A 15466-nucleotide genomic window follows, 5' to 3' on the forward strand; every position below is an offset into this window, starting at 1 on the left:
AAGCCGTGAACAGGTACGGTGTCACTTCACATGAGCTCGCCGTTCAGGCACAGCGGCTGACTCCCTCAGCGACTTTTGTCCCTCTGTTCTAGGAGCTTGCTCACCAATCATTGTGCCAGTTTGCATTCCCAACCCAATCACTATTTCCCTGAGCGCTTCCTCTTGTTCTTCCCATTTCTCTCTGCCTTTCCAATCCCAATCTCCCTAACCTGTTAAGAAGAAGAAGAGAGCAGACAAAGCAAGTTTTGTGCTACCTACCCAAAATGAAATTCAATTAGTAATCTCCTGCTGGATGGTCCATTCATGCTCAGATGTCATTCCAGGCTTGAAAGAAAGAAAGAAAGAAAGAAAGAAAGAAAGAAAGAAAGAAAGAAAGAAAGATAGATAGATCAGCATGTTCATTTTGCCTCCTTTTTGGTCATTCCTTTATTTTTAAAAGAATTACATGGCATATGCCCAGAATTTGAAACCACACAGATGCATTAAAATCATATAAGGAGAACATGTAGATAGGAAAAACCAAACAAACACACCGCAGGGCCAAGCCTTTCGATAAGAACTTTAAGGTTTGGGGAAGGAGTGGCCAGACATGGTACTAGGTTCAGGGCCGCACCAGACCAAGTCCCCACCTTTGTGGAGCTTGCAGTCTGGGAAGGCAGATGGACAACAGGCAAGTGAACAGGTAATTCCTACATCGTAACAAGAGGAAGAAGAAAAAGATGGGCATGGGTGTGTGTATCTTTGTAAGTTTTTGTAGCAGACAGAGGAGAGGGTGATGTCAGACACCCTATATTTTTAATAAAATCTATGGCCAGATCAGCAAAGGTAAGGGTGCAGGAGGAGAGCATGGGAGATTGGAGGACCGAAGAACCATTCAAGGACAGTTATAAATCCCTCATGAATGAATTCTCTGGGGAAGCACAGTAGAGTTCTAGGCTGTATTAAGTGCCACTGATAGGATTGTGATCATGAATCTAAAGTGAGACCAGTCAGCTCCATTGTGTCATTTTTCTCTTGCAACCAAGATTCATCCAGGTGTGGCTTTTTTTTTTTTTTAAAGATTTTATTTATTTGAGCAAGCATGAGCGCGGTGGAGAGGTGGAGAAGAAGAGGCAGACTCCCCATGGAGTGGGGAGCCCCATGCAGGGCTTGATTCCAGGACCCGGAGATCATGACCTGAGCTGAAGGCAGACGCTTAACCGACTGAGCCACCCGGGTGCCCCTAGGTGTGGGGTTTTGCCACAGGAATATGATGCAAGGAGAAAGGAGCAAAGGGATTGAGAATATTTATAAGATGGAGCTATGATGGTGGAGCAGAGCATTCTGGCTAGGCAGGAAAAGAAGCGAGAGCCAAGGGGGTTGCTGGATGGAGAAAGTACTAGAGTCTAGACTGCAGTGACCCCAAGTGGCTGAGAAACTGTCATCACAGGGTGCTTAATAAATGAACTAGAGGAATGGGAGGGGATGGGTGGAGAGGGGAGATTTTGCTTGAGATTGAGCTTCCAGGGGATGCAGTATTTGGGGCTCTAGGGTGTCCAACAGAGTGGGAATGGAGGGAGCACTGGAGTGGAGGCGGTAGGGTGTCAAGGCACTGGGAGGCCACTGGACACTCAGCCCCTTCCCAGGATGCCGAAGTCACAGAGAAGGACAAGAGCTGAAGTGGGAAGGGCAGTGAACTGGGGAATGGGGTTTTCAGTGCCTGTGGGAGGGGGACCCGGAGATGACCAGCGGGGATGGCGGCGCAACCCTCAAAACCACCGAAACCACCGAGGAGCTGGCAGGAGGATGCCGAGGGTGACAATCAGAAGGTGGCAGTGGTGTGGCGCCTGATGACTCACCTCTGGCTCCCCCACTGAGACTGTAAGGAGGATGCAGAGTCCTTGGGGACAGCCAGGTGTCAGTGAAGGAGCAGGTCAAGGGACCTTCTTGGAGAGGTGGCTGATGAGAGCGGAACTGCCACATAGAAAGTGTTTGGGGAGGGACGGGAGAGAAGAACTGGGCACAGAAGGAGCACTTTCGAGGATGAGACTGGGTGAAGAAGCAGTGACCAGAAAGGCCATCTCTCATGTCTAAATGTGACTCCTTTGTTCCAAAGATCCATCCTATGTAGGGACGCCTGGGTGGCTCAGTGGTTAAGCGTCTGCCTTTGGCTCAGGGTGTGATCCTGGGGTCCTGGGATCAAGTCTCACATTGGGCTCCCTGCACGGACCCTGCTTCTCCCTCTGCCTGTGTCTCTGCCTCTCTCTCTGGGTCTCTCATGAATAAATACATACAATCTTAAAAAACACACACACACACAACCAAGATCCATCCTATGTAGCCTGTTCCACTTGAAGCCATTTAACAGTTCCCGTTGTGTTTTGCCACCAGAAATGCCAGCCGACGCTAGAGAGGATCATTCGTGTCTTCAGAAAGTCCCCAAGATAGCCGGGTCCTCCCGGAGCCCCACTGCTGCCCTCGCCAAGCCCTCGTCCTCGGGGGCCCAGCTCTCCTTCGACCCCTACGGCGCCGACAGCGACGAGCACCTTGAAGTCTTATTAAATTCCCAGAGCCCCTTAGGAAAGGTGAGCGATGTCGCCCTTCTCAAAATTGGGAGCGAGGAGCCTCCTTTCGATGGGATCGTGGATGGATTGTCCGGGAAGGCTGCAGAGGAGCTGTTCAGCGCACACGAGATCTTGCCGGGCCCCCTGTCCCCAATGCAGACTCAATTCTCGCCCTCGTCTGTGGACAGCAGCGGGCTGCAGCTCAGCTTTACCGAATCCCCGTGGGAGACCATGGAGTGGCTGGACCTCACTCCGCCCAGCTCCACCCCGAGCTTTAGCTCCCTCGGCACGGGCGGCCCCAGCATCTTTAACATTGATTTCCTGGATGTCACGGATCTCAACCTGAATTCCCCCATGGACCTGCACTTACAGCAATGGTAGGGCGCCCGAGGCCGGGGCGCTGAGGAAGACCGCTGGGAGTCCCGCGGGGGACAGCACACAACCAAAGACACTCATACCATCCAAAAGCAGGAGGAGGAGAGGAAGAGGACAAGGGAATTGCAAAGAAACCGTGGAGACTTCTGTGACCATCAGCGAGAACAAATAGGAGTCTTTATATATATAATGTAATATTCACCAACAGTCAGTGACTGCTAATGATTTCAGCAATGCATTCCAGAATGTGCTTTCTCAGATCAAGAATGCCCCCACCCCCACCCCACCCCCAAAAAGAAATTCTTTCACTGCCTTTTCAAACACCAATATTCTCGTGGCCCATAATTTTTCGCGGGCATGGTTCGGGCAAGATCTCACATGGTAAGCCTCTCTCGTGAATTTATGAGACATACTATGGAAAGATGTCTAGGGGTTATAGCATGACCATCACTGTTTCTGGAAGATATACTCGTGGTGGAGGCTGCTTCCTATCACTTCCCTCCTTGTCTCTCAAAACAGAAGTCAGGCTCAACTTCAGTTAGGTTTTTGAGGTAAAGTAGAGAGACAGAACCAGTCCGTTCCCAGGGAAAGGAAGTCAACTCAGTGTCCCCTGGCCGCAAAGCTGCCCCCTTGGGGTGGTTCCAGGCCTTAACCCAGGACTCTGTGTGATCCCAGATAACAACTAACCTATATCTGGTCCAAAGAACCCTACCCAGAATTTCCCTTCTTTGCCAGCCAGTAGCTAGATCACTTCCAACTGTCTCTGTGGTGATAAGTACCATGAAACAGTCAAGAACCAAAACTCCAACAAAACTCAAAGCCTCCTGCCATTGAAGGTTCCCCAACACAACCCCCTTTAGTTTCAAAGACTGGAAGTGACCCCATAAGCAGAAGAGAAGACTATCTCTAGCTTCAGGAAGCCATACCAGGAATCGTTCAGACAGGCCTAAAAATCACTGTTTCATGTGTCATGAGAATAAGTACCATTGATTAGTACAACAGGATAACTATTTAGGGAGATCCAACTTTTTTTTGGGGGGGAGGGGGTTGGTGGTCTACTTCAGTTTATCTTTCTCCCACTTTTCTTTCAAGATACCAATCTCTTCTTGCTCTTCTTTTGAAACTCTTTCTGCCCCAATATCAAGAGGGACTCCTCAGATCTAACAAGCTGCCATACCCCTAATAAAGCCATATTTTAAAAGGCTAAAACACCAGGTTCTCCCAGAGAACTCATTCTCCGTATGCATCATTTGCTGGAAAAAAAAAAAAGAAAGAAAGAAAGAAAAAGGCCGAAAGAATGTCCTTGGGGGAAAAAAACTGGTGACGTGGCCCATCAGTCTCAAAGCTCATTCTGCTCCCATTTTGATTCATAGCAATCATTGATTTGGGTGGTTTTGGGGAAATTGGAAACCATTACATTGTAAAGATAGATCTGAATTATATTTACAAGGAGAGAGTGTTTCAGGTCTGAGTCAGTAAAAGAAAACACGGTTGCGCATGGAACACGAAGGAAAGAAGGAAGACGATGGTCTTGTGTGCATTCCTCATTACCTCGTGCTTTTGCTGGGAGTTGAAAAACTCAAATGGCAGGACGGTCTCTCTCAAGCTCACTGTGGCTCCAACTCACCGTCTCATAGTGTTGCATGCTGTAGAAAGTAGCTATTGCTGGTTGGTTGGTTTGTTGTTGTTGTTGGTTTTTTTTAATTTAAATCACTAAGGCACTGTTTTCTTCTTTTGTAAAAAAAATAATAATAATATTCACTGTGCACTTATGGAGAAGATAACCAAAAATGTTGTGATTTTAGAAGTTCTCTTTTTGATAAACCAAAGATTCAGAAGTCATTCCGTTGTTAGCTTGTAAACATGTGTGAACACAGAGTGTTTTGGGGGGGGACTGCTGCTCTGAAAGCTGCCCAGTCTTTTGTGGGGGCAGGTATGCGTGTGTGTATAGAGATATACATATGCATATGTATGTGTGTATATATGTGTGCATATATATGTGCATATGTGTAGGTCTGCACACGTGTGTATATTTGTACGTGTCTTGAAATGCAGTGTTATGGAGAGTTCTATACCAAAAGCCCTCAAGCCCCAATTTGCTGTGAAATGATACTCGGCCTTTCTCACTATGAGTTCCTGATTCATCAACAGACTGCATGTTGCCTCTCTGTGTATGACTAACGACTCTAGCCTGATGACTCACAGCCACTTGCTTCCCATGAACACGCTCATCTTGACAAGGGATATGGATGTGGAATGACTGAACAGCTTCACCATGAGTTGCTGGGAATGGTAAATACAGTCTCTCGTAGAAAAGCATCAAAGAGACACGAAACCCGGTTTTACACTCCTTGACCTGCGTTGTGCTTTCAGACATTCACATGGTACATTTTTCATTTTGCCTTTATGTCATTCATCAGAACCAAAAATCAAGAGGGAAGAATTACCAGTCTTTTCCATGGAGGTGAGGCTACGGGGAAGAAAATCTTATTAACGCTTTCCTCACATTTGTCCCTCTGATGTTGAAGCTTTACTTGGATCTTGATGAAGCTTGCTGGTCAGTACATTTTTCATGTGCCACATTGTGCAATTTTTATGCTCTTCCCCCCGCCCCTCACCTTGCTGCCTTCGGAAAACAAACTTGTAGTGTCCCTACCTGAGGTATTTCTAGCAGAAGGACTAGACTTGGTAGGGAGGATGCTGTACTTTAAGACTGTGCATTTTCATTAAGACCTTTGTAGGAATTACCAGCACCGACACACACACATCACAGCCAACAAAGGATATTGCTACTGCCATCTGACACACTTAGCACAGAGCGGACCCCTGGATTCTTGGTCTCAGCCCCCACCCACCCACAGGCTCCACGTATGATATTCACTCTGTCTCTCCATAGATCAGATGGGAGATTTACTGTATCAAACCAGGGATACCTGGGAGAAAATTGAAGAAGTTGGCTGCACCCAGTGGACCAGCTAGACCATGCTAATTCATCTGTCTCCTATTGGGCGTTTTTATTTTAAGTACTTTTAAACTCTTAAGTGCATCCTCTTTTCTGGAGATCATTTGGGCATGACTGGGAGATGCACAGAGACTTCTGAAGATGGCCACGTTCAAGTTTCTTAATGCTCTCAGAGCCTGGAGATAACCACACATTGTTTTCTCTAGGCTCCTAGTGCACATGCGTGTGTGCATGCACACACACACACACACACACACACACACACACACACACCGTGGTGAAGCAGACCTACACAGAGTTTGTACCAATCCCAATGTGGCTGCAGCCCCATGGGTTCAAACTTACCCAACAGAGTCAGAAAATGCCTTTGTGTAAATGCTCTCATTAAGCTGGTGCTCATTAGCAGTAGCCCTGCTTCTAACAATATTATTAAGACAACACTCATTCTGTTATGAGGAGAGGGAGAGAAGGAGGAAGGAAGGAAGCGAAGGATGGAAGAAGGGAAGGAAGGAGGGGAGAAAGGAAAGAAGGAAGGGATGGAGAGAGGGAGGGAAGGAGGAAAGAAAGAGAGGGAAGCCAAGAGACTTTCCACCTGAATAGTCAAGGGTCTGTGCACTGGTGGCTTTCACGATTAAAAGACATTTATTTCTAATCTGGAAAAACACTCAAAAAACTTATCCCAAGCATTCAAGACAGTCCTTTTCAAAATATATTTAAACTCCATTAGCTCTTCCAGAAACAAATGCTGGCCCACTGAAAGCTCCGGCATCCAGTTTCCTCATCCAATGGACAACTAACCTGATGTCTGACCTGTGCCAGGCACACCAGACATCCACTACTAACCTGACAAAATACACATGGTTCAAATTCAGTGATGGGGGAGCTGTGCTTCCTACAAGCAAGAACACTGGGAATCTCCCAGTCCTCAAACCAGAAACCTTTAGCTCTAATTAAAACAAAACAAAACAAAACAAAACAAAAGGGTGTGTGTGTGTGTGTGTGTGTGAAATCCTTCATTTTTCCAGAAGTGAGAGTAGAAGGCCCTTTTTCTGCCACAAGTTATCACCCACAGTAACTTTTTTTTTTTTTTTTTTTTTTTGCTTGTCTCTGGGGTCAAACAGCAGCATAGCACTTGGGAGTTCTCTCCATTTCCCCCACCACTTAAACCATCTGTGAGAGCTTTAGGGTTTGTTCTCATTGCCAGATACAGGAACACCTTGAAAATCAGGGAAAGATGAAGGAAGCTTTTATTATTATTATTATTTTTTTTTTGATATTATTATTATTATTGCTCCCAGCCCCTGTCTTTGACTTTTATAACTAGGTCTCTATGCAAAAGGGACATTTGGGGGGGAAAGAGTTCCCACATGAGCCATTAGGAGGAAAGCACTTGCTGCCCTGCCCCCCACCCAGGCCTTCATTTGCCACTGGGGAAGCCCACAAGGGCTGGCACCCAGTTTGCTGTCAGGGATGAGAGAACTCAAAGTGAAAAGAGTCTGGGGTCTTTGTTTTCCTTTAAATCCAGTCTAAACCAGCAGGGTGGTTCAGCTGCTGAAATTCTAGTTCTTTCTTAGATGGTTCTGGAACAAGATGGTCCTATGGTTCCAAGAGCTGCTCCGGTTGTGTTAAGGAGCTGGCTTTGATTCTAGAATCCACATTTTCAGAGGACCCCTGGCTAGGCTGAGACTAGGCACTAGAAGATGATTTCAAGATAGGGAGAGATCTGGGAGGAATTTCGCTCTCCTCTGTTTACCAGGGAAATTGGAATAAGATCACTAGAGCTGATAACATACAAGTAAGCTTCCTTCTGATTCTAGGATTTGGTGATTTCCCCCCAATGGATTAGGACCAACAAACTCCTGAACATCTCTTGAGCTTCTTTCATCACCTCCCATCATGGACACTGATCACATGAGTTTCCTTTATAAATGGTTTAACATCTCCAGAGTGTTTACGGAAGAGGAAAGTATAATGATGGGGATCCTGGATGTTATTCTAGCGTTTTCCAAAGGAAGGGAACCCACACTGCCTCCTAGAGTTCCCCTCCAGTGGTCCTGCAGTGAGGAAAAAGGGTGCTTGAAACTCTCCCTTGGAGAAACCCAAAGAGGTGCTTTGCAAAGAAAAGGAAAAAAAAAAAAAAAGCCAGCATTTATTCTCTGTGGGGACCTCTGTATTGTGCTCACATTGGTCTCCTTTACCGAACTATACAATACCAGAAAGAAATGTGGATTGCCAGGAAAAGAAGCAACGGCTAAGATATCAAAGTTGGCATGTGTTCTTTTAAAAAATATATAAATATATTTTTAAATAAAATGTTTATTTTGAAAAAAGACATGAGATTCTTTTTTCTCCCCCTGACTGTATGATACACCAGGCACTATGCCACACCCTTCACGGGTCCTATATCGTGTGTGTGTGCAATGGCACCATGAAACTACTATTATTTCCATTTTACCTATGAAGAAACTGAGGCTCTGAGTGGCTCAGCCAATTGTTTAAGGTTCTATACTTGAAATATAGAGCCAGCAGCCAAATGTTTTTCTCTCCAAAACCCCTGATCTCAAACAGTACACGTCTCACTTGTATTTACTACTGACACTAATACGATGAAGACTTTCGTGGAAAGGAGGAGACTCTCCTGTCACAAACATGCTGTAAAAATACATGAGCACACACAACTTAGCCAACTCGATGTTTTCATCAGTGTAGCAAATGCATAATGAATGGGGCATCAAAGATACACATAGACCACCCCCCTCCCCAAGTAAGGCTCAGTTTTTATTTGATTTACCTTCCTCAATTTATTCCTGTTTTTTTTTTTTTTTCCCATCAGTGAATATGTAAACTGTGTGCAGGAACTGATATATTGTGAAAAGAGCCCTGGAATGGGGATACTAAGCCCTAATTTAGAGTATTTGATCTTGCTTCATGCCATGCTTTGATCATGCTTCCCTGCTCCGCTCTTACTTTTTTTTCTGCTCTTACTTTCTGGTGGGTTCTCCCCATGTAGAAGCAAGAAGGACACACAGATTGTCAGAAGTCCTAGATGTCCATCCTTCAGATTAGCAATTCTAGTAAAAAGATTCTCTCTTTCCTAAGAGTCACAGCAGAAATCTCACAGCTCTCTCTCAGTGGGCCCATCCTGGAATCCATCTCTGTGGCCCTGAGAATGAGGTACACATTCACTCACAGGGTCTGGATCTCCCACTCATCCCTGAGCTGTAGGGTGGGATCATTTGAATCTCATGGGCTGGCAGTAGAGAAAGTGAGATTTTTCTAAGGGAAAATTGAGTTGCTATTAGCAAAAGGAGGAACAGGTGCTGAAGAGGCACAAACTGTAGATTTCCAACACACAATCCCTACCTTCAAGAATTTTGTTATCTGGCGGAGGTGATAAAGAATGACAACATAGTTTGGTAAGTGCTTACATGGGAGTAAGTGCATACTACTCCCATATAGAATGTGTTATAGGCATTTCGTAAAATCTTAGGTAGACAGGATGGTCGAGGACTCTCCAGAGGAGACCACTAATGACATAGCAAAAGCATTACATGCATTCCAGGCAGAGGGAACAGGCTATACAAAGGCTTGAAAATAAATGAGAATTTACCATATTCAGGGGCTATAAGAAGTTCAGATTGGCTAGCTATTGAAGCAAGAAGGTGGGGAAGGCAGGTTTCAGGGTGGAGATGTGGGAGGAGCTCTATTCGTTTGCTGGGACTGCAAAACAAAATGCCACAAATTGAGTGGCAAAAATTTATCATCTCAAACTAGAAGTCCAAAGTCAAAGTGTTGGCAGGGTTGGTTTCTTCTGAGAGCTGCAAAGGAAGGATTCATTATATGCCTCCCACCTTGGCTTACAGATGGCTGTCTTTGTGTTCACATCGCATTCTCCCTGAATCTTCACATTGTTTTCCTTTCTGTTATACTGCGTCTCTGTAAGCAAATTTCCCCTTTTTATAAGGACATTGGTCATGTTGGATTAGGCCCCACCCTAAAGACCTCATTTTTAACTTGATCACCTCTGTAAAGACCCTCTCTTCAGATAAGGTCACATTCTGAGGTAGCAGGGATTAGGACTTCAACATATGAGTTTGGAGAGGGGATTGGTGCAATTCAACAGGGGCCAAACCATGAAGGGCCTGATAACAAATGTTGAAGAACATGAACTTACAAGCTTTAAAAGTATGAACTTTAGGGAAGTCTGGTTGCCTCAGTCTGTGAAGTGGTTGCCTTTGCCTCAGGTCATGAAGTCCTGGGATCGAGTCTGCTTCTCTCTCTCCCTCTGTCCCTCCCCCTCCCCCCACTCGTACTCTCTCTCTCAAATAAATCAATGAAAATATTTAAAATAAATAAATGAATGAATGAATGAATGAATTTTAAACCCATAGGGCCTCAATGAATAGTTTTAAGCAAGGAATTGCTATAATAATCCTTACACACTTTAGAAAGAGAATTCTACAGCATGGAAATGAATTGGAATGGTAGGATAAGGGAAAGGCAGCCCAGTCATCGTGTGAATTAAGTCTGATAAATCATTGGTGCCCTGAGAACTTAAAGTGAAATGATGAGTAACCCAATATATTGGATTTAGAATAATGATGGGGTGAGGGTGGGGTATGAGTGAAAGTGGCAACTTAAGAATCTGTTGTGATAAACTAGCCAACAGGTAGATAGTAACTCTACTCAGAAAATGGTAGTGAGAATAGAGACATGAAGGTTGTTTGAAACTTGTTAATGAAATGGAAGTATGGGATGGATCATCAGATGTGGATAGTGAAGAGGATTTGGAATGGGAGGGATAGTTGGATGTTGAGTGTATATTAATTCCATTCACATAGACAAAAGGCCAGCGCGAGGAATAGCTACTTGATAGGAAAAATTGTGCATTTGATTTCTGAGTTTCTAGTGTCTGGGGCACATGCGCATGTCAAAAGTCTTCACTAGAGAGGTCTGGACCTCAGAGTGCCATTCCATTGAAATTTAGATATGGGAGTAGCCCATATTCAGGAGATGGTGGAAGTCATGGGAATGGCTCTGACCTACACAATGTGTGCAGTGAGAAGAAAAAAGCAGTGCCAAGGAAGCCCAATGTGTAAGATATTGGCAAAGGAAAGAGGAAAGAGAGTTGCTATAAAACCAGGAGAAAAAAAAAAAAAAAAAAAAAAAAAAAAAAAAACCAGGAGAAAAACCAGGAGCTGACAATACCCCAGACACTGAGGTGGGAGAAAATTTCAAGGAAGAAGGAATCTTTAATCATATCGAATGCTGCCATGTTCTGTAGATAAGGGTAGAAGGCTGTTGCATGATAAAGTGATAAGGAGGTGATTGTTAATCAAGTTGAGAGCATCTTGGGGGCTGTGGTGAAGAGAGGTGGCATAGACTGAAGAATTAAATAGAGGTAAGAAAGTAGACACAAGGAATCCAGGCATGCCTTTCAAGAAGTATGGTGATGTGGGGAAGAAGATGGCCATAGCAGAGTCAAAATCAGTCAAAGGACTGATTTTTTAAAAAGATTTTATTTAGTTATTTGAGAGAAAGCAAGAGAGTACAGGCAGGAAGAATGGCAGAGGGAGAGGGGGAGGGAGACTCCCCACTGAGTGGAGAGCCCAACAGAGGGCTCGATCCTAGGACCCTGAGATCATGACCTGAGCCAAAGGCAGCTATCTAACCAACTAAGCCACCCAGGCATCCCTAAAGGACTGATTTTCAAGAGGAGAGATTTTGAGCTAACTTAAAAGCTATTATGAAATATGTAGTATACCCAAGAGAGAAGGTGGTAGAGAATGGTATTGAGGTTGAGTTGCCTTTTGAAGAGGGGAGAAATGTCTATCGTGGCAGGAAAGAAAAAAGAGGGTGGGTGGAGATGTGGGTGTGTTGACAGGTGTGGTGGTAAGACACCAAGGGAGTTGTCATATGGTGGCTTCTATTTCATACTTAAAACAAGAGGAAGAGACAGCGTGCATTGATTGGGGAGAAGAAAAGTGGGGTACAAGTTTTAATAAAAATGGAGGAAGCTGATGTAAGAGCAGCAGAAAGAGCAAGAAGTGATCAGGATATCTAGAAGGATGGGTAGGGCACAATTGGAAAACTTAGCCAGAGGCCAGAGATCCTTCTCTGCACAATGGTGGGACTTTCCATTAACAACATCGGCAGCCCAGCAGCAGAAGCAGAGAAGGCAGAGAGGTGCCTTGAGCCAAGTTAAGGATGCTGCAGGAATAGACGTGGAAGAAAGAAAACAGAACTGAGTAATTGAGGGTATGATTAAAACAGAGGTAAAATGGTGAGCTGTATGGTTGACAGATTAGAGGCAGAAAGAGGTGGGTCAGAAACTACAAGTGGACCCAGGCCATTGATGTTGACTAATACAATATTGCTTCAATACTGCATTAGTCATGATTTTCCAGAGAAAGAGAACTGATAGGATACGTGCAGATAGAGATAGATAGAGATAGAGATAGAGGAATAAAGGGACTGTAAGGGAAGTGGGGGGAACTGAGTGAGTGGAGAAAAATTAGAGAGGAAGACAAACCATAAGAGATTCCTAACTCTGGGAAACAAAGGGTTGCAGAAGGGAAGGTGGGTGATGGGATGGGGTAACTGGGTGATGGGCATTAAGGGGGGGTACATGAGGTGATGAGCACCGGGTATTACTATATGTTGGCAAACTGAATTTAAATAAAAAAAATACTTTTTAAAAGATCTTTAGATATGTGTATCTCCATAAAAATACAGATAAAACTATAAAGACACATCTATAAATATTCTATATAGAAACCTATATAGATATTCATACACAAATGTATGGCATCTATCTAGATTTATTTTGGGAATCACACAATTTTGAAGGTTGAGATATACCATGATTTGCTGTCTGGAAAGCCAATAATGTAATTCAGACTAGGTCTGAAAGCCTGAGAACCCGGGTAGCCAGTGGTATAAATCCCAGAGTCCAAGGCTCGAGAAGATGGATGTCCCAGCTCAAGAAGAGAGAGAGAATATGTCCTTCCTTTCCTCCCGTTTTTGTTCTGTTTGTGCCCTCAACAAATTGGATGACACCCAACCATATTGGTGAATATGGCTCTCCTTTACTCAGTCTACTGATTCAAAGGCAATCTTTTCCAGACACGCTCTCATAGACACACCCAGAAATAATGTTTCACCAGCTATGTGGGCATCCCTTCATCCAGCCAAACTGGCACATTAGAGTAACCATCCCAAATACTACTAATAATAATAAAATCACATTGTTGTCGTCATCACCAGCATCATAAATGAATATCCACATTTATCATTAAGGGGAGATGAATAATCATCTTCCGTTCTGGCTGAAAGTGGAAATCTTGATTCCCCACATGCATAGATTATAGGGCTTCATCATTCTAAAGCCCATATCACCTCCAAAAGTCAAGAAATGCCCTTGATGCAATAACGGAAAGAAGCACCTACCGTTCCTGAATTTGTTGTAAAATGGAATACAAACCTATATTCTATGAGACCGGAGGATCCTATATCAACTAAGATGGGTTGTTTTGAGATGGGCCTATGCACTTCCCAGCCTCCAGGTCAAGGAACTGGAGCCACAGCTGCTGAGAGGGAAGTCTAGGGACTTTCCACTTAATACTGCTATCAGCCTGAGGGACTCTTCAGAAAGTGTGGTCTCACTTTCTTGCTATCATGCTCAGCCAAGGGCCCTCCAGGCCACAGCCGGCTTGGTCTTCACCAGGGTGGAGAACTGGTGTTCTTTGAGTAACAAGACCCTCTAGGTTGGCATGCTGAAATCCCACATTCTTGTGATTCTTCCAAGCCCAGGGCAGGATTTGAATCCTCTGTGTTTCTGTTCCATGTCAAATTGCTGAGAGCTCATGCAGACAGGGTCCCATGGGGGTGACCATGGAATTTATCATCTAGATCAGAACACTTCTGTTCAGGACAAGTGCTCTATCCAAATGAAGGCCAAGACAACAGGCATATCGAAGATTGTCCCCGGCAAATCAAGACTATGGTCACCTTAAACCTAGCCACCTGAAAGACCTAGAACCCCCATTCACTTTCACTTATCCCCAATTGTTCACCTGACAGGATGCAGGGACCAGGCTGCCAGTCTCACATCTTTCTAGCATAACTTTTTCCCCCTGCAGAGGTACCTACTATCCTGACTTCTATTACCATCAATTTGTTTTTGCCTGTTTTTGAAAGTGGAATCAAATAAAAAGTACTCTTCTGAAGCTGCCTTTTTCTGCTCAGCCTTTTGGGTGAGGTTCATGCCTGTTTTTGCACACTGTTGGGTGAATGTATCCTTTTTCCTTGTCATAGTCATAAAGTATTCCACTGTATGAATGTATGAATGTATCACCTTTTATTATTTTTTAAATTTATTTATGATAGTCACATACACACACACACACACACACACAGAAAGAGAGAGAGAGAGGCAGAGACACAGGCAGAGGGAGAAGCAGGCTCCATGCACCGGGAGCCCGACGTGGGATTCGATCCTGGGTCTCCAGGATCGCGCCCTGGGCCAAAGGCAGGCGCTAAACCGCTGCGCCACCCAGGGATCCCCCACCTTTTATTTATCTGCTTTACTGGTTCTTTCTGTTTTGCTGTTTAATATATTAGTTTTTAAAGATTTTATTTATCTACTAGAGAGCATGAGCAGGTGGGAGGGGCAAAGGGAGAGGGAGACCTGGGATTATGACCTGAGCCCAAAGACAGGTGTTTAACGGATTGAGCCATCCAGGCATCCTTTTTGTTTTGTTTTTTAAAGTTTATTTATTTAAGTAATCACTGTACCCAAAGTGGGGCTCGACCTCACCACCCTAAGATCAAGAGCCACACACTGCTGAGCCAGCCAGGTGCCCCATCTGCTCTATTGGTGATGGACATTTTAATTGTTTCCAATTTTTGACTATTAGAAATTTTGCTGATACAGATATTCTAGAGCATGCCTTTTGTTGCCAATATGTACCCATTTCTGTAGAGCATGTGAAGTTATTGGGATGTGGGGGGTGTGCATACTGCTAAGTCTTAATGGATAATGCAAAATGGTTTCGGAAGTGCTTGTACTAATTTTCCTCTGCCCAAAATATATGAATTCCAATTGCTCTGCATCCTCAACCATATGTCATTCTACAAGTATTTTTCAATCATAGCTATTCATGTTGTGGTGTTTCATTGTAATATTAGTTGGCATATACTGGATGACTAATGACACCGAGCAACTTTTCATATATTCTTTAGCCATTTGGGATTTGTCTTTGCAGTAAAGCGGCTGTTCAAGTCTTCTCCATTTTTTCTTTTAGGTTTTCTGCCTTTTTCCTATTGGACTGTAAGATCCTTTATAAATTCTGGAGTTGAGTCCTTTGACTGTTTTGTATGTTACAAATAACTTCTCGCACTCCGAGGATGATTTTTAAATTTTCATTCTCCTAATGGTATCATCTGATAAACCAAAGTCCTTATTTGTGAAATAGTCCCACTTACCAATATTTCCTTTAAGGTGCGAGTTTTTAGGGTAATATTCAAGAATCATTGTCTCCTTCGAGGTCATGTAGAAAACGTTCTGTCTTGCTCTTTATTTTGA

At 44.1% G+C, this 15466-nt stretch overlaps 1 protein-coding gene across 15 annotated transcripts in view; it reads left to right on the top strand.

Moving 5' to 3' along the window:
• MYOCD (myocardin) overlaps positions 1 to 8210 on the top strand; it is a 100998-nt gene extending 92788 nt beyond the window's left edge. For all 15 annotated transcript variants that reach the window (XM_025428342.3, XM_025428350.3, XM_025428347.3 and 12 more), the window contains one exon: positions 2371 to 8210. In XM_025428342.3, the coding sequence (XP_025284127.1) occupies positions 2371 to 2924 (554 nt within the window). In that variant the 3' untranslated portion in view covers positions 2925 to 8210. The remainder of the gene's footprint in view (positions 1 to 2370) is intronic.
• The last annotated feature ends 7256 nt before the right edge of the window (positions 8211 to 15466 follow it).

This window comes from Canis lupus, chromosome 5, assembly GCF_003254725.2.
Source record: "Canis lupus dingo isolate Sandy chromosome 5, ASM325472v2, whole genome shotgun sequence".
NCBI lineage: Eukaryota > Metazoa > Chordata > Mammalia > Carnivora > Canidae > Canis > Canis lupus.